The sequence below is a fragment of the Diadema antillarum genome, unplaced genomic scaffold, assembly GCF_040938485.1.
Source record: "Diadema antillarum isolate AM-2024a unplaced genomic scaffold, OU_Dant_1.0 seq00001319_RagTag, whole genome shotgun sequence".
Classification (NCBI taxonomy): Eukaryota; Metazoa; Echinodermata; class Echinoidea; order Diadematoida; family Diadematidae; genus Diadema; species Diadema antillarum.
Window position 1 is genome coordinate 709,577 of NW_027272091.1, and position 24,162 is coordinate 733,738.

Consider the following 24,162-nt stretch of genomic DNA (forward strand, 5'->3'; position numbering starts at 1 on the left):
TATAATACCGTATCCCTATCATCCACCATACTATGGTACCATGTGCGTGCTCTGTGTTCTGCACTATGTCGCAATCGATTGATGCACCTGATGTAGATGCATGATACCAAACCAGACAGTAAGAAAGAAAGAGATGGGGAGGGAGAGATCAGGGAGAGCTAGAAAGAGATAGAGAAGAAGAGACACATGGGAGGAGAGATGGGAGCAATCCAATTTCTCAAAGATCTCGGATGACAAATTCTGATTGCGTGTCTCCACTTTTGGCGGTTCCGTGAGACTCTGAGCCTATATGCAGAGCCACCATCTGCTCCGGCGTGATATTTCAGAGTGAGGGCAGATACCCCCTATAAATGTACTAGGGATGGCAGAGAATTTGCTGGTGCATCACTAATGGGATGATTTGTCGCCATGGCAACGGGATGAGAGGAGTAGTTTCTCCCAGTCAGTGGGCCTATGTAAAAAACAAGATAGAGAATTGCCCTTGGCGGCAGATTTAATGGACCGACAAACTCTCACCATTTACGCAAGCAGATAGTAGGTTTTGATGACAGAAGAGTGTGGGTGGGGGAAGGTGATTTAAAGGGATGGTATAGTATTGGTTGAGACCTAACTTCAGGTTTTTAACTTTTTTTTTTTTGTGAGATAATGAGAAACCTCCTATGAAATATGAAAAAGCATGTAATTCCAGGAGGGATTCAATGTTTACTTGATGAAACTTGGTTTTGAAATGGCTCAGTATATCTGAAACAGAGCAATCCTAATAAAAGGTGGGACCCGCCTTTTATTATGATTGCTTTGTTTTATTTTATTTTTTTTTATGTCTCAGCAATTCCAAAACCGATTTTCATAGATCTGATAAACTTTGAAATTGAATTCCTCTTAAAATGGAATGCTCTGTTTTATTTCATTTTAGTGATTTCTTGGTATCTCGCTGAAAGTTAAAAGCCCAGTCCTCATGTACACCATCCCTTTAATATCCAGATGAATCAGCGGATGTAGTAGTTTCTATTGGTCGCATTCACACAAACAAAACAATATGGGGTAACAATGGCAATCCAAATCTTGAGGATTTTTCTTTAACTGATGCCACATGATGTTCCATTTTCTCTCAGTGTAGATTTCTAAAGTGCAAGGAAGTATACACACATCCCAGAGCTGTGCTAGCTGTCTTTTCAGTAAACTGATTGCAAACTGGGGTATAAGTATGAACTCTGATTTTAATTCCATCATACAGCATATATGGAAATTTCAGATTTTGTGTCGTAGTCACAAAATCTGTTGTAATAGAGTTGCAGTACCCTTCAGCTATCCCAGGAAGGTATGGGTGGTATACTTTCCTTGTTTTGGAATGTATAACCACACTGATCGACTGAACTGTAATCCAAGAATGAAAAAAAAAAAGATTGTTAAACAGATTTTTTTTTTGGAAGTGTGAGAACACATTTGACTTACTTGCAAGTTTCATATTCTTAGCATTTCATCACTATAAAATACCTTTTGTTGGATGTAAACAAAAAATACAGTATAACTGAATTGAACTGAAATCAATGTTTTGCATGATGTCAAGAAAGTGGCACATTGCATCTGTCTAGGAAAAACTTTAGCATGTTTTGGTTACACATTAGACAGTCTTGTAAATTAGGCTTGCTTGGGACAAATCTGACATACAATTTGTAGGATGGTATGCAGGGCTCAACACTATCTTTTTTTTTCTCTGATGACCTGTTTGGGCCACTAAAATCTTTGAATGTAAAAATTTGTTGGCCCGAAGAAGAAATATAGTGGTCTGAAATGAAACAGAATATAAAAATTGATTTGAATCTTAGGTGCCTGACTGGACCACCAAAATGTAACCTTTTTGGAAGTTTGGTGGCCCAACAATAATTTTTAGTGGCCCCGGGCCACTGGGCCACCTCTAATGTTGAGCCGTGGAATTGGATATGAATTGCTAGAGTATATATCATTTATATTCCTTTCATCCCCCTCCACAGCCAGTACCTCCATACGAGCCTCCAACCCATGACAAGGCGGGGCTGGTACAGGCGGAGGCCACGCCCGAGGGGGCCCCGGAGAAAGAGCAGGATGCAGAGAAGCCCACGAGTGGGATACCAGGAGCCAGCCTCAACACCACCAACAGCATCCTTGGCTCAGGCATCATCGGTAGGTGTCTTATCAATTCTTCTACCACTTGGTCTGGGAGAACCCCACCTTAATCAGTCATGCCACCACCTGTCTCATAATCAGCTCCAGTAATATATATACCACAGTCTCTCATGCAAAGTTGTCTTTCTAGTATTCTCTCTCTCTCTCCCTCTGTTTCTCTCCATCTCTCACCTCTATTATCTCATATTCTGATGAGATCTATTATGTAATATCCTATTTAATCCTTTTAATCTCTCTCTCTAAAGAACTTACTCTATACCAGTCTCTATCTCTCTCCCTCTTGCTCTTTCTGCCCTTCTCTATATTCTCTACTTTTCTCTGCTTTCTTTTCTTATATTTCTATCACATTTTGTTATTCACCCCATCTCTCTCTATATCTTTTTCCTATTCTCTTTAAGGTATTGTTCTTCACCCACTGGTCTGGAGATGCAAACTTGATGATATATTTCTTTTGTCAGTGCTGCAAGAACATCGTACATATATGAGGAGTGGAATATACAGGGATTTGTTTCTCTTTTGATAGGTCACGACCTTTAACATTTACAATCAACTTGCAGTTGATTGTAAGAGCACTTTGCTTCTGCCTCCAGTGGCTTTTTATTGCCGTGCACAAGATCACTTACATCTAATGGCATAAGGAGCTAGCTTAACCCCTTCACCGCCACATGGGACTTTGGACCATGTTTACAGTACTTACTGCTGTGGGCTGTACTGTGTCAATTAGCACTAAAAGCACACAAAGGATTAACTGTGCATACAGGATATCATTGTTATCTACCCAACATGTCAGGGTCTTGTCTTTGAATATTGTTCATTATCTGTCATGCTCATACTTTTCCCTGGTGGGATGAGAATTGTAGCAACGTGAATAATTCCGCAGGTTTATCTATAAAATTGATCTAGATTTGAATAGTCATCAATTTATCATTCTGTCTGTGCTGATGACTCCAAAAAATTTTGCTAGGAGTGAATGATGCATGCATGCTGGTATCGTTCCATTCGTGGTAACCATGGCAATGCCACTAGAATATGATGTACCGTGTAGTACTTTAGAAGCAGGATGCATTAAAGGCATCAATGACGTGTTAATTTTTCATTCTCTTGCTCTCCAACATATGAGTGCATGACAGACTTCGTCTGAGGCCCTTTCTATGCTCCTTGTTAAAATTGTGCACTCAGAACCGCATGATTGGTATAACGAGTTTATGTTCTTACATGAGTGTCTAGACTGCAAGTAGCACGTATAGCTGCAAGTGAAATTGAGCATGCTGTTTGTGACCGTTTCATAGGGGTACTGCACTTTTCTTGATCTCCTTCTGAGTTTTCATGGGGTATCAGGGTGCTGCCATAGATACACTTCTGAATGATTCAGCACAGAAAAAAAATATTGTATATCTTCGGTAGAGTGGTAGTGTATGAATTTGGTGGGTTGTATGGTGTATGTGTAGTCTTTGTGTTAAAAAAAAGAAAAAAAAAGTACTGTGAGTACCAATATAAATCTTAAATCTACATACATGTAATTCTTTTGGGAGCTGGATAAATTTTGATTTGTCACAGGAAGATCATAAAAATGCTGGGGATACTGCTACAGTTTTGCCAATATAACAGTATTTGGTTTATGCCTTTACTTGAAACATCCTAATTAGTATATTTTGGCAGTGATTAGATAGACGTGGAAAAAAGGTATGAGGTAGTACTCTGGGTGGTATTGGATGGTATATTATCAAAGAGGATATTTTTCTCTTTCAAATGCTTGGAAGAGCAAGGTATTTTCTACTTCACTCTAAGCTCCTGTGTGGATGCACACGCTTATAGCCATGACAGGCGACTCCCATTGTAACAAATCATCGGGACCCGCAGTTGTCTTTTATTATATTCAAATTTTGTTATATCGTGACCAGTAAAATACATAGATATATATAGATGATGATTTTTGGACTTGAATTTGTACTTTGTTGTGACAGTATTCATTATAATGGGAATGCATTTAACATACTAACATTCAACTGTTGTAAGTATGGACATAACATCTGTAAAATCTTCTAAGTACCAACATTTCTTCTTTCGTTTCTGAAATGACCTAACCCAAACTTTAATATGGATGCATGTAATACACAGATTCAGTTAGTACACTGATGGATGTACATGTATTGAATCACAGCTTAAAACATATATCAGTATCTAAAGATATGAGAAATCAAGTGTCTTCTCTCTTTGAAATATTCAATTCAGTTCAGACATTTATTTAGTAATAAAAATTGTTTGGATATATACAGTATAAAATGTTTACAAAAATTGTAACAGGTACAATTCTGTGAAAGCCAGAGGCTTGTTAAAATAGAATGTACTCTTAAAGTCAAATCATACACATATTGCAATTTAAACATTAAAATACCAATTGTGACCCGCTGCAACAAAAGGATCCTAAAGTCCTTGACGGGTACGCCGAGAAAATTGAGTTTGAAGTCAGATCATCAAAATCGGTAAAAATGTTAGGATTTCTGTTTTTGACATAATTTTGTAATCCAGTGTATCTTCTATCATCTGCTAAAGTTTCGAAGCTAAATGATCAAAGGAAAGGCAAGAAAATAGTGTTTTTCTGGGCCGTGAGTTTCCAACTTTCAACGGAACAGAAACCTGTCCGAAGATTTGGATTTAGCGCCGCAGCTAGACTCCACCCCTAGCAACGAGGGAGTTATCTCATTGGTCAATGCGTGGCATCCTTACTACTGATTGGTCGTGCGTAGACCACTGGTGCTAAGCTTGAATAAATATCGCGGAGGTTGCTAGGAGCGTACCTTCTATTGTCAAACGGTGAAAACTGTCTTGCTTCCCCTTGATCATGATAGCGTCGGAAAGAAAAATTTGAGGCAGTTTTCTCTAAACGCTGATTTCCTAAACCACTCGAAATGCACTGATAAAATCATTGATATCTCTGCAACAGAGTACTTCTATGGGTCATGTTATATATGATATCAAAGTGGAAGAGTAAGGGAATTATGTCATGTCATTTTCCAAAAATTGTCCTCCCCTGACTTTCGGATCCTTGTGTTGCAGCGGGTCAGAAATGATAAAAGTTATCAACAATATAAAAGGGGCAGAGAGAGAATAAAACATACTGAAACAGGCATGAAACTAAAATTCATAAAAGTTGCTGATAACATCAAAGGAACATGGAGAGAATGAAACATACTAAAGCAGGTACATATCAATACAGGGTGCTACATAAGCACTTGCCTGAATCCCCGGGGCAAGTGTTTTTGAACAGTGAGAACAAATGCTTGCCCAACAAAAAGTTTTTAAAGCCACTTTTTTTTCACTGATTTTCCAGCAAACCCACAAAGTCAACAATACAGAAGCCCAAAGATTATGGCTGTTTAGTGATCAATGCAACACATTTTATATTTAATTTCAGCAACTTTTCAACACTTACGTTGCGAAGCCCCAATGCTGTTTATTCAAATGATTGCATTTTATTAGGCCCTTGACTTACACATGATTTTCTATATTATTCCGTATTTTTTGGACTTTCTATTCGAGTAAGTAAAATTAATATTTAGACAAGAGTTTTGTAGCAAATTTGAAAATCTGCTTACCCGACTGGGCAAGTGGTAAAATAAAGTTATGTAGCACCCTGAAATATTTCATATGATGTTTCAGAGCTATACCCTCACCTGTGCTCAACTTGTGATTGCACTTATTGTAATTTTGAAAGTTAATCAATAGATGGGATATTCTTTAAATCCATGATCTCAGTGGCCATAATTCTGCAATAAATTACAATGTGGATGAAAGTAAGGTTTGAGTCTTAAAGGAAACAATCAGCCCTGAATGCATGATCATATTTAAAATGAATTCATGTACATACCAAATAGAGTTTGTTTTTGTTTTGAATAGAACTTTGTTGTTGGTGAAAGGATGAAGGTTCTGTCTTGTTTCATAGTCTTATGTCTATGAAACAGTTCTGTCTCGTTTCATAGACCTATGTCTATGAAACAAGACAGAACCTTCTTATATATGTGCATGTAATGTCTTTACATGTATATACCATGGTGTGCATTATGATGTATTTTTAGTTACCTTGTAATTTCTCTAAGGACACTAGAGGTGTATTAATGACAAGTTAGTACCGGTATGAGTGCTGTAATGGGGAACCCACAGTTTGATTGGAATGTTATTTCTCTGTCCCCTGATTAACAAGTTTCCAGCATGGCATAATCAGGTTTCAATAGTCGAAAAATCTTCCAAGGCAGTGGACATATAGTATGTTATTCAACCTTTGGTAGTTTGCAGGCACGAGATATTAGGAATATATTTGCGCAAAATTCTTATTCATACCTTTCCATTATTTCTCCAATGCTTATGCCTACAACATTTACTTTTTTCTGTATTTTTTTCTTGTCATTGCTGAAAATTTGCAATAGTTGCTGGACATAGCTTCTCCTTTTAAAATAACCTAATGATCAGTTGGAAGTCAACATACATGATGTGTGAATGTATCATACACTCCAATACTGTCATATAGGCCTAAGGTTGTATCACCATGTTGACTTAGTTTGCAGGCACAAACCCTTGTTGGTCGTATAGAAGTCTGCATGCGCCAAGACTAATACACGCACCACTACACAGCAGCCTCTCCCATTGGGAGAAGCTTCAACACAGGGCCTATGGGACAGTGCCAAAGTGGTGCATGTAGTAGTCTTGGCGCAGACTCCTTTACGACCAACAAGGGTTTGTGCCTGCAAACTAATGTTGACTGGGGAGGGTGGTTGGAAATCTTACAGAGTGTGCAATACTCGTGAATGTTTGACCTCAGAATTCCATTCAAGGGGGTTCGAGATCGGTTTGAATGATTTTGATATACTTCCAAGGGGGGCACTTAACGTAAATTAATTTTTGCTTCCATGATATTTTTTGGCTCTCGAGGGTTTCCCACTAAATTGTTCACCCCAGCCTGATGAAAGGTATGAAGTTGATAAAATTATTTTTAATATCATCAATGATATAAGCCAGTCATATACACCATTGGCTATCGACTGAAGTAAGAAGACTTTGGAACGTAGTTAATTATCAGTTACAAAAATTGAATAGCTTCCATCCTGCCTCTACAGCATTGTAGGATAGAGATGTTGATATCACAACAACAACAACAACAACAACAACAACAACAACAACAACAACAAAGAAATGACCTTCAGCGTACTGTATCAGCTAGCCATTCATGCAATCAGTGCATGGCAGTCTTTCAGAAAGGTGTGCGCATTTATTTTCAGTCCACCATCTTTTTTTTTTTTTTGCATGCAGTTTTGGGCATTCTCAGTGGAGGTGATTGTCAGGGTTGATAATAGTTACGTTCAGACAACAAGCCTTAACCTCGAGGTTAGGAAACCTCGAGGTTAAGCTTGTAGTTAGGGACCGTGAAGACACACTCGTAGTTAGCTAACCTTGAGGTTAGCTTGTGTTAAGAGCCACGAGAAATCCTATGGTTAGCGTTTTGAACTAACAACGAGCCACGGGGGCCACTCGGGGAGCCACTCGTAGTTAAGCACCATATGGACACAAAAATCAACGCACTCGTCATGTGTACCACACACGTCGAAGTTAGGGGGCAAGAGCGTAACCTCAAGGTTAGGGCTTGTCGTCTGAACGTAACTAATATATGAGTTTGCCCTGGGTGCTTTCAGTGGGTAGACCCCTTATCTTTTGCCTTTCATTCATGGTTCACTTAATTTCATACATGGAAGGCAGCTAGGGCATCTGTTGTTGAATATAGTCTTGTTTGATGCTTTTATATAGATTAAAGCCAATCATGCAATATAACAGGATTAATATTCACTTTCTGATACCTTTTTTCGGTTGTTGTTTGTTTTTTTTGCTTCTTTCCTTCACCCATCCATACCAAGGCTTTTCTGTGGTAGTTATGGGTAAATGCAATAAATGTTGAGTGGAATTTACTGTTCCCCTCCCCCTCCCTACCTTCCAACATCCATTGGTAGTTTCATAGGCTCATTTGCCTTACTCTAAATTTCTTGTATGTTGGTCTGTTTAACCCATGTGAGCAGATGAACGTGCCACTCACTTTGAAATATTGTGTGCCTTTGTTACCCCCATGGTCTTTGCTGCATTTATCAGTGAAGCTACATAACTTACTGCTCTTCTTGTTTGTAACAAAAAACAGACCAAAAACAACTGTACTATTGTGTACTATGATTAACCGTTCACCCCATGAATTTGCTATAGTGTACAGAGAATTTTGAAGTTGATGTCAAATATCACATATAGTATGAAAATGTCTTGACTAACAAGGAAAAGACTTCATACTTTGTGTTTGTTGGTCTAATCCTAAATGTACATACATGTATGTACACAGTGTGAAGTGTGAATATATGTGCACATAGTATAATCATATATTATCATTCATAAATGTATAATAAAATCCATATGCTTTAAAATGTACAGTACAGACAAAGGCCTATTTGTGTATACAATGTACCTGTCACCTGTAATGATTAGCAAGAAGCCCGATTATTCCCTGAAACATAAACAGTAGGGAAAACAAGATAAATACAGTATCAATTGTGTATATATCATCTTTGCATATCTGTATTTTTTGTATTAAAAGGGCAGTGCTAATCTAATGAACTGTACATTTTAACTCCATAGATTATTTTGATTTCAGACTTACATTGTATTCAGATGAGTAGAAGTCATGTAATCTAGGTATAGAAGGCCAAGTTTTGTGCCTAAAAGAAGAAGAAAGAAGAAACAACAACAACAACAACAACAACAACAACACACACACACACACACACACACACACACAAATGCAAAGCTCTAGCTGCTCATGCCTTGTGGTATGGGATGCTGTTAAGTACATCTCTTATATTATATTTTGTAGGCCTATACTTTGATTGCTGGCATTCCAAAGTTACTGCAATGTGCTGATTAACAGTGGTATAGTGCATGAATTGAAGAGTTTGTTTGCAAAAGCCGATAAGTCCATTTTTGAAGATTTTGAAGTACGGTCTCTGTCATAAAGTACAAAATAATACCTTTTAAATGATATATTGGTCACTACATATAAAGGTACATTTTTGAAGTTAAGGTCAAAAGAAGCAAAAATTTTCTTATTATTCTCTTTATTTTTCTTGACCTTTAATCGCAAATATCTCCATTTGGCAAATATGGACCTATTGGTTTTTGCAAACAAACTCTTCAATTACTTGTGTGTTCACTTTCCCCCTGGAATCTGTACAATATCAATTTGTCTTAAAGTAATGATTGTTTCTGTGAGATGCAACTTATTTCTTTCCCTTGTATTTGTATTTGAACATTTTTGCAGAAAAAGTGTGTTGCTGGTGACAATGAATTGCTATACCTATCAGTGTTGGCAAATGTTACAAAATAGATTGTATTTCCCCCATTACTGATTTGTTCCACCCCCATGTTTCACCCCAGCCCCACCTCAAGACCTTGTTTTCCTTGCAAAAGCTTCCCTTTTGAAAAACATACAAGTGTTCCCTTGTAGATGTATTTTAGTGTTTGCATTAAATGTCAATGATGATGTCTTCAACAAGCTCCTTGTAAAAACAACAACAATCTAGATGAATTTTTTTTTTTTCATGAATGTACTTTGACTTTTGTTAAGGCTGGCATAGTTGTCATATGACAGGACAATAACCTGCATTTCTGTGATTATTTTCAGATATTCATAAATTTTGTCGTGAAATATTATGTACTGTGCCAGCACAAAGTAAACTGTTGACTTCTTGAAGATTCAATTTTACTTTTCAGCGCTGATATTCTTCTGCAAAATGTAATCCATGCAATATTGTCGCAGACGTCAATAAACGTTCTCAATTGATCTGTCTCTATGCATATGTGTGCATTTGAACAGCGGAATATTATATCATAATGCGCTTCTCCCTGTAGATTTCTCTGCGCATTGGCAGCCCTGAAAATAGACAGTGGAATACCACAGCAGTGGAGCACTATATAGATTAACATGATTTACTCTGTGTTCTTTGCAGGTATTCCCTATGCATTCAAGCAATCTGGTCTCCCACTTGGTATATTGTTCCTCATCCTCATCAGTGGTGTAACAGGTATAATACAAATACTCAAACAAACAAACAACAAGCATTTTATGAAAGATATGTGGGCATAGAGGGCCCCAGTGTGTACAAATCTTGCATTTTGTGTCACACAGAGTGTTTAGCAAGCCGCTAAATAAATGTAAGGAAGAAAAAAAGTTTTTAAGTATGTCTGCCTATCAACCGACAACATATAAAGGCTATAAAGGCAGCTGACAAAGGAATTCTGAGAGATTATGCATTAAGGTTCATCTTGTGCATGTGTGTGTTTGTGTGTGTGTGTGTATGTGTGTGTGTGTGTGTGTGTGTGTGTGTGTGTGTGTGTGTGTGTGTGTAACACCGTCGTGGCACTAGGATAAAGCTCTGCTCTTGCAAACTCATTTTAGATTTTTTTCCACATTTCATCTAAAATGGCATCACAAAGTTCGACTTGAATATTTCATTTCATTGTTTTCAATCGATCAAATTTAGTGATTGCATCTTTGAATGTTTAAAGCATCTTTCAGATGCTTTGAACAAAGTCTGCATCAAATTCTGCCTAAAATTCTGCCTAATAGTCTGCCACAAAGTTCAAAATGTCGTGTTATGGTACCTACCAGCCTATTGTAAGACACCGATATATATACAATTTTGTAATGTGTACGAGTGCTACAGTGATGCCATATAGTCAGACCAACTTTCAAGCTCGGCGTTATATCATTTCTGATTTATGTTTTTTTTTGTTCAAGGTAAAATTGTCATCTCTTGAACTCTGCAGTCAAATTGAGTGTTGGTATGGTATAAATGATATTCTGGGAATAATGGCATATACTGCAAAGTTTTCTCTGCCTGTTTCTAATCTTTGGCAAATCATGATCAAGATTACATCGCATGGCTCTGCGTGCACTGCTATAGCGTATTTAATGGACTGATAATTTCTTCTTTTTTTTTTTTCTCTCTCTGTCTTTTCTGACTAGATTATTCCATGGTGCTCATGATCAGGATTGCTGAGTTGACGGGAACGCACACCTACCCCGAGATGGTGGAAGCAGCACTGGGAATGCCCGGCTATTACATGTTGTCCGTCATTCAGTTCGTTTATCCCTTTATAGGTAAACACATTCTCCCCTCCCCCTCCGCCCCCCTCCCCCCCCCAATCATCGTGGGCGCACAATTCTTCCTAGCAGACATCCTAAATGATGTATGGGAAAATAGATTGGATGCTAGTAAAGTCTGTCTCATCTACAAAAAGGCCCGTAGGCTAGAAGCCTGCACCTCTGGGTCTGTGTTTCCAATAGTCAGACAGCCAAGAATAAGTTTCATTGCACTTGTCATATTCTTTTTTTTTGGTCCTCGATCAGTTTCTTTGCTAAATTGTTATCAGTCACAAACCTTTCGCCTTTGGGCCCGGGTACTGTAAAGAGGCTTCCATGCATATCAGCAAACGCATTCTCCGTTTCATCCTTCTTTTTGTCGGAGGTTAAATAAGTTTTGTGCTCTGAACCTTTGAACATTTAAAAAAAAAAAGAAAAAGAGAGAGAGCAGAATGAAACAGGAAAAAAGAGTGCCCTGTACGCGAACTCTCTGCAATTGTGATAAGACTGTTTGCATGGTTTGGTCATATACAAAGCTTTGATGCATAGTCTTATACTGAGATGAAAAGCATACATTGTGTAGCAAGGTTAGTGCTGTGATGAAAAACGTCTCTGGTAGGGATTTCAGGCATCACATGTTGCTCTCTTTTAAACTGACCTGTGTATAGGCTTGCATGCCAGGGGTTACAAACCAAGAGAAAGTTTAGCTGAAGTCAGACTTACTATTCTATGAATTTTGCTACCCCCCCCCCCCCCCCTGGAAAAAAAAAAAGAATGTCCTAGTCTTTTATAGTTTTCTTAAGTTGTCATGCTTGGCAACTTTTCCATTCTGTAGAGAAATATGTCACAGATCCACTTTTCTCTATGGGATTGACATGCAAATTGAAGATTAGTAGTTTAACCATATACCTTATCATGCAGCAAAACTTCAACTAGGAACATTGTTTCACATGAACGAATGAATGAATTAGTTTCCTCTGATATATGCTTACCATTGTCACTACATAGCTTTGAATGAAAGGGTACCCGTGAAGTTGGTAGACATGAAACCAACAAGGGAAGAGTTTGCCTGCAGCTTTCGTAATCACAATTCACAATTGACCTGCACAATCATGTACACTATGTTTAATACAAGAAAAGTTGAGGAGAGTGATGTATTTGTATTAACACATTTATGCTCTGTTATATACATATTTATATAATCCATGTGAATTGCAGCATGATGTCATTATGATCATAAAAGCAACATACTATTGTTGATTTTTTCTTCTCTGGAAATGGTTTGATTTTTTGTTTTTGTTTTTGTTTTTTCTCTGCAGCCATGATTGGATACAATGTTATCATTGGAGACACGATAACCAAAGTCTTTGCAGCAGTTATAGCTGGTGAGTTTCTATGGCAAGGAGCAGGGCCGGCGCAGTGTTTTCAAAAGTGTGGGGGCCCACTTCCGGGTTTCATTTCCAAAAAAAAAAGAGAAAAGGTCCTCAGCTCATTTCTCCCCGTCCACTTCAGGTTTCTTCAGCTAACAAGCAAAAAAAAAAAAAAAAAAAGGGGGGGTCCTCAGCTCATTCTCTCCCCTCCCATTTTAGTGCCACTTACGTACTTCCGGGTTGAAAAAAGTGTGGGGGCCCAAAGTGATGACACCCTATGTATTCCTTTGTATGGTGCACAAAAAGTGTGGGGGCCCGAGCCCCACGGCCCCCACACCTGTGCCGCCCCTGAGGAGTGTGTTTTTACTAGCAAGTAACATACTGTAGTCATTGTTGTTACATACACGCAGACACATACACATTTTTTTTCCCAATATTTTTTTTTCTATTTTTATTTCACTTATTGATATACATTCTATATGACGTACACAACAAATATGCAAAATATGACATCTAATATCAAAGAATACAATAAATAAATGTAAAATGATTTAGGCATTTTATGAAAACCACGACTCCCCTTCCTCTCCCAAATATACATACCTGGTATATTACTCAACAATCTTTTTGATTGTTTAGCTATCACAAAGATCGTTATTTCATAATTCAGTTGATAGTAATAAACAGATGAATACATAATTCCTTTTTCAAATGATTATTGGGAACATTAAATTAAGTTGAATGTTCAATATTAAAGAATTGATATTACAATGCAAACAGAAATCTCTCCATTCCCTTTAAATAGATAATATATCATGAATTTCTCTCTGTACCCTGTAAGTCCTCCTTCCTATCCCTACTTCTCTATACACTCACACCAACACACACATACACACACACACACACACACCCAAACAAAGAAACGCACAAATGCAACATTTCTACAAGAGGACAATGTCTTGTATACTAAATTAATGTAATGGATCGTATCATCTGTATGCAGACAGTGGGCTTCTCTGGTATACAGTTCTTAAAGGACAAGTTCACCTTCATATGTGACCCTGCACCTCAAAACAAACAAAAAGTCGCCAGACATGAATTTTTAGTTAAGACCATATTCTGAAAGAGCAGACTTTAAGCTTTAAAATGATGTATAACTCAAATCAAATGGATTCTCCTAACCTATCTAAATATTGGAAAGAATGCACAAACTCAGGAAAAGTGTGAACTGAGAAAAGAGGCTCTGAAGTACAGTGTCTATTCAAGCGTTTAATCTTAACCAAACCATGCTGGCTGTGCGATGAATGGGACAAAAAACAGGAAGTAAACCACCAGAGTAACAACAATGAAAGGATTATCAGATTAAACTGAAATTAAAGATGCCTCATTAACACATTCTGTCCATAATTAATGCCAACTTTCAAAGCAGTAGCGCTATCCTTTCAAAAGTTATTAGAGTTGAAAGTGAAGAGTGTGGACATGATTTTTCAGAATGAAAAAGGGATTCTAAAGACACACCTAATCACACTATTCTACCAAAAATGTTCGAGATAAACTGCTTAAAAAACACACTCTCCTGCTTGTTTCATGATACCAAATTTTAGCATAATGTAAAAGAAGACCCGCTCTTTCAGAAAATATGAAAAAGTCAAGTTCGGTTAGGTTGACCCATTTCACTTATTTTCAGTCCTCACGCAAAATCAGTGTGTGCGACTTTATGTTCGTTTTGAGGTGCACGGTCACATATACATGTGGGTTGAGTGAATGCAGCAATATTAGTAGAACACATTAGTGAGAGTTTGAGCAAAATCGGACCATCCGTTAAAAAGTTATGAATTTTTGAAGTTTCTACTCAGTCACGGCTGGATGAAAAGACTACTATAGCTTGTGATGTCACATGAGTACAACCATATAAAAAGAAAGAATAAAGAAAATTCAACATATTTCCATTTTTCTCGCGTAACAAAAGAACACTCGACTTCTCTTTCAGAAGGCAGGGGGAATAATATTACCCTTAACATACGTCAGTAGCAAGTCGAAAAAATGTGCACTTTATTCAAAAGGTAAAGTTTTGTGAAATTCTCTTTTTATTTTCCTTATATAGTTGTACGCATGTGACATCATACACTGTAGTAGTCTTCTCTTCCAGAAGTGACGCGCAGATACTTAAAATATTCGTAACTTTTGAACGGATTGTCTAATTTTCCTCAAACTTTCACTGATATGTTTTACTAATATTGCTGCATTCTCTCAATCCTTATGTATATGAAGGTGGACTTGTCCTTTAATAATTAACCAATATTTCTATGTGGTTTATTTTCAGAAACAAACGTCCTTGCCAATCGCTACTTCGTCATTAGTCTCGTGACAGTGCTCTTTATGCTGCCGGTGTCGCTGTACAAAAATGTGTCCAAGTTGGTAAAGGTGAGCCTGGGATTCTGCAGACAGAACCAGAAATTTTCTTGCGCATGAAACTTTTGCAAATCTTGCGAGTAGCCAAGATCCGCGAAAGTGAAGGGATGCACCCATAAGTTTGTGTCTACACAGTGCATTAAATGCCAGTACAATGCTGCACACCGTGCAAGTACAATTGTATAGTTGACTTCTACCACTGCCATAACAGTTACTCAAATACGACTGCCATTTTACATCCAAATTTAACGCAACTATGTTCAGTAGGCATGAAAACGAATACTGTATACGCTGTTATTTTTGCGTACAGATATTTTCGTGAATGAGGAGGTTATAGACATTTTCGCGAGATGTTGTTTTCGCGAACTGACGCCGATGCCAACGTAAATGTGCTAGGGTCATGGAGACATTTTCGCGTGTTGTTAAATTAGCGATCCAACTGAGATTCGCAAAATTCACAAAAATTAAACCCTTGCGAAAATAACATCTTATACAGTACTGGTACTCTCTGGTGTCATGATATTTCATTTTTATGAAAGCCTCCAAATACTTAGTACTAGACATGTAGATCTAGAGGTATAAGTACTCATAATATTTTCATGATCATTGCAGCAAGTCACGAAAGTTTCATGTCGCGAAAAAGGCCTTCTGCTCCAATTTGCAAAAGTTTCATGCTGCAAGTGTTTCTAATTTTGTAGTAGTATTTGGCCCTCTGAGAAAGAATCATGAGGAAGAAAATTGGTTTCACAAAGTAACTATACAGCGACAGCTAGCTGTATCATTGTTATGATTGCATGTATTGTAATATTGTTCAGCTGCAGATTTGTGTTTGTTCCAGCTCTGCACATTTCTAAAGTCAAGTAGAAATAGCAGCATGTCATGAACATGTGGTCCTCATAGACAACTTCATTTCTTTTTTGGAGGTCAGAAGTTTGAAGGGAAGCAAATTTAGTTATATCAACAGAAATTTGGTCCATATAGGCAGGTACAGTAAGTAGCTGATCAGCTACTCACAGGAGGTTTTACTGTATCATGTATACAGTGTATGTGTGGAGGGCCTTCCTGTTAAAATTAGTAAATAGATGCTACAATCTTCTGCTTCTGATGATTCTTTGTAGCCATATAGAAGCTAGGAAATGGAAATTTTCTGACTAATCATGCATTATTGAGACATTTTTTTTCTTTTTTGTGTTGTTCCCGGATTGTGCATACAAACTAGTAGTGCCTTTATTGTCATTGCTCTGCAGTTCAGATCTATGTACACTTTAAACACAATAAGTCGGGTGGTAAACTGTTAAATGCCCTTTGTGCATGGCTGCAGGCATGAAATGATTTTTTATAATAATTTCAGCCCAGACAAGGCCAGACAAGGGAATTTCCTCCCACACCCATCACCCATCGTAGGAACCCCTTTATTGTTTAGACTGGAATTATGAAGTGATTTTATTTTCATGCATCACAGGTTTGATAGAAGATTGGAAAATTTCATTGCCCTAAATTTCCTGCTGCATGTTCAATTGATACTCTCAGAGGTTAAATGTAGCCATGTGTGTTAAGTCATGAACCCTTTCCTTCCAAGAAGGATCATAATGTCCTTTATTTGATACATGCAACACCTGCTTCTCAGATTCTATGGGTTAAAGATGTAGTTATACGTTTGTAGGTTCATTTCAAATTGATAAGGACACGGAATGGTTGCCCAGCTTTTGATATATTATCATTATTGCATTTTTATTCCTTCCCCTTTCTTTATGCCTACCAGGTATCCATTCTATCTCTGGTTCTCCTGGTATTCATTGTAATAATTGTTATCATCCGTGCAGCAACAATGGATATGTAAGTAAACTTGTATGTCCCATATCATCTGTATTATGTCCATTTTACCTGTTTCTGTTAGATTAAATGTGTCTATTGATCCAGGAGTGTGAACCCTTTCTGTGCTCGATTCACCATTTGGCACATCTGCTGGCATGCTATTTGCTGATCCATTGGCACATATGTGATTGCAAACCAGCTGTTGATGAATGAAGATCATCTGATTCCCTTATTTATACTCCACTTGATTAGCCCGTTGTATACCAGCTTTGTATAACAATTGGCACAGAAGACCCCATAGTGCGGTACACACCATCCAAAGTCCCTGGTACAGAAAGCGCTAGGGGAAAGCCCTGAGTTGGATGCTAAACTAACAGTCAGGTCAAATTGAAGGTACCAGGTACACTGTAAGGAGGGGGATATTAAGCTATTAAACACTAATAAGCTTAATTGCAAGTTACAGCTATGTGCATTGGCATTTAAAGGTGCACAGTCCCCGTGTTTTAGTCAAATGCGTACGCAAGTGCACGGTGCAAGTTTCCTATAGAGACCTACGCTATCGACTCCTCTTTAGCGCTTAAGCTTTGGCCCACTTCCCCGAGTCCGAAGAAGTCCAATCCACTGTAGTCAGTGGTCCGATCACAGTTCGGCTCATGATTCGGCTAAGGGGGATGACAGCTTTAGCAAACTTCTTTTGTGATGTCATAATAACAAGCACATATGCACGCACCCTGGCATTACTACAGACTGCGCGATGCACAGAGAATTCCAGACAACGAAGGCAACGTTACTTAGCAATGTACACCTACGCACTTTACTCTGATGATAGCTCAACTTTGGTAATCTTCGTATCAATGCTAACGGTGATCGGCAGTATCATCAACAGCGCCCTCTACACTACCGGGACTATGCCCCTTTAAAGGCTAATTACCAATGAAATGAAACTTCACAGCTATTTTTTTATCCCCCAAAAATACTGAAAAAAGAAGGTGCAAAACCTCAGGCAATGTAATAGGATAATCCCTTTTCAAGCACAGAACTGTACTTGCCTCCTTCTGACAACTTCAGACAATTGAGCACCTGTTGTTCATACCACAAAGGACCTTATATCCTGAAAACTATCATCAAACACTGTCATCCCCCCTTTTTTTTCTTTCATTCTTTTTTTGAGACCCTAACCAGGCTGGGCTTTTTGGGCTGTTCTCTTGGCTGGGGAGGGTTGATTAACCCCCCGAGATCTCGGGCAATGGTTGTGCAATTGCCATGAAAATTGGCACATACATTACCTGTGGCATAACCTACTAAACTATACAAAAAGAAATTGAAGTTTTCATTATAATAATTAATCATGCTAATATGTGCATAAAATCACACATTTTGCTCTAAATCAGAAAATAAAGCTCCTAGAATCCTAATTTTTTTGTGATAACATTCTTTGTAGCATTGCTAGCAAATTACTTGAAAAAAAAATCTGGTATCAAAATTAATTTCTTATATATTCTATTGTTTTATGAATTTCTTATGTATTTTTTGTTTTTCGATCTTTTGTTTTAGAATTTTTTTTGAAAAAATTTGTGACAGAACCCATTTCAAGCCAAATTATGCTAAAATTAATTGATTTCAGCCAATAAAAGTGGAAATAATCATATCTTTATGAATAAGGTGAGAAAATTCTGCATAGACTTTTGGTCTGACAGGCATATTTAAAAGGTCATGCAGCGTCGTACTGGTATGCCCGATTTTTCCCAAAAATCGTGTCAAAAGATATGTAAGACTTGAAAGTAAAAAGTCAGCGAATGGCGCGGTCAAAAAAATATTGCGCGGTGGAATAGTTGTGGAAAATGTCGAGGGGGGCCTTTTTAGGGTTAAGGAAACCGAAACCCAAAGAGCAATCGTACCACAAAAATTCACTTTTCTACCATAATGAAAGAGCACTTGACTAACCGCTTTCAGAAAGCAGGGGGAATAATTGATACCCTTAACATATGTTTGTACATTTTCCATCTGAGAAGATGGCTGGAAAGCCCATATTCAGCTACGTTATGCTGGTCTTCCATGGGGTCCAGTTGGATGTCAGTATCAAGGTGATGGAATGAGTAATTTTCATGAAAAATGAATTATTGTGGAATTTCTCTTTGGGTTTTGGTTTCCTTTAAGTAAAAAAACAAAACAAACAAAAACCAACCAACAAACAAACAAATGGCAGCACCAAAAAAAAAAAACTTGGTAGAGGTACAGTGAGAGCATACCTCGAAGAAGTCATATTGTTAACTGTGACCATGCATCACAAAAGCTTCAAAAGCCGCCAGACGTGGATGCTTAGTGAAGGACAAATTCTGAAAGAGCAGACTTTAAGCTGTAAAGTGATGCATTACTCAATACAACTGGACCTTCCTAACTTAATCTTAATAATGGAAAGAATGTATGTACTCTTGGAAGGTGCTACCAGAGAAAAGAGGCTTTGAAGTAAAGAGTCTATTCAGGTGCTTATATCTCACCAAGCTATGCTCCATATGACGAATGGGACAAAAACTAACAATAACCACAATGAAGGGATTATCACATTAAGATAAAAATGTCCACAATTACAGGGTACATTCTTTTCATGACTAACACCAACTTTAAATACTGCAGCACTATCCTTTCAAAGTTATCGTTGAATACAGTTGAAAGTGAGCAGTTTGTTGAAGGTTTTATGAAATGAAATGTAGCCTTATTAAGACATACCTAAGCATACTAGTGTAAAAAATGGTGTTCTTTAAAACTGCTAAAAATGCACTTTCCCATTTATTCTATAAAGCAAACCTTTAGAAGAACATAGAAGAAAATCTTTCTTTCATAAAATATTAAAACCTGAAGATTGACTAGGTTCAACCATTTCACCTATTACGAGTCCTATCTTTCAAAAAAAAAAAAAAAAATCAGGGCGCAGCTGTACAGTCACAATCGATCATTATTTATTTATTTTTTTCTAATGATGACATCATTATCCTTTGTGTGTACCTGCAGTCCGCATACTCCTGGTGCATGGGCATTTGGCAAACCTCACTTCTTTGAGACCATCGGGATCATAATGTTTGGTAAGTGTTGTATTGACCACCATTGGGATCATAATACTGAGCATGCATTTATTTTTGTTTCTGTAAATATATCCTTTTTTTTTTTTTTACTTTTGCTCTGATTTGTTTCATCTAATTGTATTTTGTATAGATGTTTCATGTACATGTGCATATGTTCTGAAAAAAGTATGTCATTTTTACCGCATGATGCATGAACATGAGGAAGAACAGCCGTCTGGCTGAATCATGTGCCATGCTGAAATAGATACTAAATGAAATGAAATGAAAATGAAATATTGACCGCCATTGTGGTCATAATGTTTGATATTAAGTGTTATATTGACCTCCATCGGAATCATGTTCGGCATGTGTTATATTGACCTCAGAGGTGTAAATGCCATAGCAGCCCTCACTCTTCTGATTGGGGAAGAGGTAGCCGGTAGTAGTCTATTCAATTCAATTCAATTCAATTCAATTCAATTTCGGTTTTATTAAAAAACACCAAATAAAAGTCTGAAGACTAACCATATTTGGTTTACATCAAACTTTACAGCTTTACAACAGGGAGACATAAAGAAAAAAAAAATAAAACAAAATGACATTTTGCACAACTGATTCATATGGACACCCCCCGAAAAAAAAAGACAAACTATAGTCTAAGAGTCTTTGTGGCTCAGTGGTTTAGACAGAGCTGTCTCTTTATCCGAAGGTCCCTGGTTCAAATCCCTTGGCATTAGTGGTTGTGTTCTTGGACAGAGCACTCCCAAGTTGTCACCTGGAATATAGATCTAACACTGTTAAACTACAGACACAATCAGTGGAGATGATGAGGAGAGAGAGGGAGGAAAGGATCAGCTTGGGAGAGGGAATAAAATCCATTTTGTTATTAAAAAGGAGTAAAATATTGACTGGAAATTAGAATAGTGAATGAAACTCTGTGGCAGTTCCTGAGGACAGTTATGATTTCATGTTATCTTGCTCACATACACAATTCTAAGTTGAGAATTTTCTTTTCCTCGACAAATTCAGAGCAGATAATCATAATGGCATCATACAAATGCTGTGAATCATCATCATCATCATTATCATCATCATCATCACAAATTATTGTAGGGCCTACACTTTTAGCATGACTCCTAAGACAGCAAGTTAAACTTTAGCTCTGTAAATGTATGAAATCCCTATGTTGTCTCAACACAATGTAATCACAATGATCACAATAATGCCTCATACTTTGGCTTCTGTCCAGTATGTTGTCCTCGAAGTGATAAGACATGGTATATCAATTGGCACATATTCAAAATCCTCTTGACTCAATTTTTTAACTATCAAAAATACTGATTTGAGTTGAAATATTACAATTATCAATGTAATCCAAAACAATATTTGTACATTATTTGACGTCAATTGATATTAATGTTATTTGGCAAATATGTCGCAAAAGTAGAAGAGTTTTTTTGCTCATCTGAAATTTTATGACTCTGGAGTTAAGAGGTTTTTGCACCCCATGGATGATAAAACATATCTCTCTCTACCAACCATTCTGCCCGCCAGCTTTCCTGTGCCAGCATAACTCCTTCCTGCTGTACGAGTCGCTGGAGCGGAGGTCAGAAGGTCGCTGGACCACGGTCACTCAGGTCTCCGTCTTCGTCTCTTCCCTCATGTGCCTGGTCATCGGGATCTGTGGCTACGTCACTTTCACCGGCTACACGCAGGGTGAGGACACGTTTGTTCACACTTTTGACAAAGCCATGCCATCGCGACTCGATCGCTGTCAGACAAATGTGACATCCACTCGCATCCAAACACCTTTTAGACAGACCCTGAGCAACAGGGGCGGATCCAGGAATTCTGTAAAGTGGGGGGGGGGGGAGATGGGGGGCAAAAAAAATATTTCTGGTGCCACTTCTGGGTTTAATCAGCTGACAAGCAAAAAAAAAAGAAAAAAAAAGCCTCCCATGCAATTTTTTGCATTTCTCGTGCCACTTTGCACACGCACCCGCTTTCATTTTTTTTCATATTTCTTTTATTTTCAGAAAAATTAAAGGGGGCATGCAACCAGTGCGCCCTCTCCCCCCATTTAACCCTTCTGCTACTGGAAATTCCTGGCAATGATAACCCACTATTAATGGAAGTATTCAATATATATCTCACTGTGTTTGTAAATCAGATGACCTAAAATAACCTTTACTGTTCAGGCAAGCATACAATGTGCCTTTATCGCAACTTTCCTTCATCTTTCAATATTCATGGTTAGCATATTTATTGTAAAAGGTTGATATTTGGTGAATGATTTCAGTGATGTACAGTTATCTCTTTCACAACTTACTAATTTGTGTTCATTTGCAAAATAAGATAGATTTTGACATTAATTGAATTTAATTTCCAGAATAGGTAGATGTCCCGGCTATTTAACCCGTTGAGGACGGTTTGATTTTGCTACAACATGCATTTCCCATAGACACCTGCCCGAGTATACTCGGGACTCGTCCTCAACGGGTTAAGCATATATAAGCACACACTGGCATATGCACCTATAGGGCCTACAAACAGATAGGACAACTCCCTCTCCCCATTGCTTAATCCTTGGCCTGCATATACATATATTCCATATTAATTTGTCTCTATTTTTTTTATTTCATCAAATCTAGGTGATCTGCTGGAGAACTATTGCTACAACGATGCACTGGTGAATGTGGCACGTGTGCTCTTTGCAATTACAATCATGTGCACCTACCCACTGGAATGCTTTGTGTGTAGAGAGGTGAGTGTGGAGCAGACTATCACTTACAGAAGAATAAGCATGTGGGACTGATATGTAAAGATTTTTTTTTCTTTCTTTCTAAGATCGATGAACAGAGTGTTTATAAATGTGTATGTGTGCGCATTATATCAGTCAACCAAAAGTAAGATAAAACTGTGCAAATGTAATCATTACACATACTGCTTTAAAATATTTAGCAAGAAAATGAATAATTTGATTTTCAAAATGCTGGATAGAGTAAAGATTATGAGGCAAATTTGATTGAAAATTACTATTTGGCATATGGCAAGTGCAAGAAGCAAATTGATTGTCAAGTATTAGCCGTAAGCAATCAGCACTCAACTTCCCCACTTTATTATAGGTATATTGAAACGTGAATGAAGAGGATAGATGCAAAAAAAAAAAGATATATTAATTTTTATCAACTTGAGATATTTAAGATTGAAGTTGCTGGAAAAACAAAACTATCAAAATATATGTTATAGTTTTAATGATATCTTCAAGAATTTTTTTTTTTTACTTTGTATGTACATAACAAATGCAGTATCATCGAAAAAATATTTTTTCTGTATTTATCTATCTTTAAAAATGAATTCAAACTCATCAAATATTACTAGGCACATTATACAGTCAATGTGACATCGCAGACTTTATGCAAAAACAAAAATCGGTATTTGAATTGAAACCTTCGTTGGAGTGGTAGTACCATAATAGTCTAGTGGATGAGACTTTCAGGCTCATAAAAACAAGATCCTTATAGCTATTGCTAAGCCTGCCTCTTGCTAATGTCATGGGACTACCCCCCAGTCCCCTTGACTAGGTGTACTTATGGGTACATACAGCTGTATGTACATGCTGGGGGTGGTGGTGTAATATTAGTGGCAACTGGGGTGCACCTGTTGAAGCTTTGTTTGTGATGTAAATAGTTGAATGATGAATTGTTTTCTTTTATGACAAATAGTTGAAAAGAGTAATAACCATGATTGGCAGTTGTGGTATATTTTAGTTTCCCATTTGCCAGTTCAATGTATGTAAGTTCAACATGTGTTTTTACTGTGCTTTGAATGTTTCAAATAATGAAATTCATGTTTTTGATGTGCATACGTACATTTGTGTGTTCCTGCTGGCAGTGATGAGTGAAATCATTCATTCACTTGTTCTTTAATACACTCATTCATCCAGTCTTTCATTCATTAATTTATCCATCCATTCTTCCATTCATCCATTCATTCACCAATTCATTCATCCATTTATTCATTTGTTTGTAAATTCATTCATCCATCCATTTATTCACCCATTCATTCTCTCATTCATTCATTGAATCATACATTCATATATTCATTCATTCATAAATGTATTCATTCATTCATTCATCCATTAATTCATCCATTGATTAATCAGTCAATCAATTCA

The 24,162-nt window shown here is 37.4% G+C and overlaps 1 protein-coding gene across 1 annotated transcript in view; it reads left to right on the forward strand.

Moving 5' to 3' along the window:
* Positions 1-24,162, forward strand: part of LOC139708197 (putative sodium-coupled neutral amino acid transporter 11) — a 51,398-nt gene that overhangs the window by 25,858 nt on the left and 1,378 nt on the right. The window contains exons 2-11 of the mRNA XM_071620171.1: positions 1,992-2,160; positions 8,067-8,087; positions 10,194-10,268; positions 11,213-11,347; positions 12,649-12,714; positions 15,023-15,123; positions 16,874-16,947; positions 19,936-20,006; positions 21,540-21,701; positions 22,637-22,749. Coding sequence (XP_071476272.1) covers positions 1,992-2,160; positions 8,067-8,087; positions 10,194-10,268; positions 11,213-11,347; positions 12,649-12,714; positions 15,023-15,123; positions 16,874-16,947; positions 19,936-20,006; positions 21,540-21,701; positions 22,637-22,749 — 987 coding nt within the window. The remainder of the gene's footprint in view (positions 1-1,991; positions 2,161-8,066; positions 8,088-10,193; positions 10,269-11,212; positions 11,348-12,648; positions 12,715-15,022; positions 15,124-16,873; positions 16,948-19,935; positions 20,007-21,539; positions 21,702-22,636; positions 22,750-24,162) is intronic.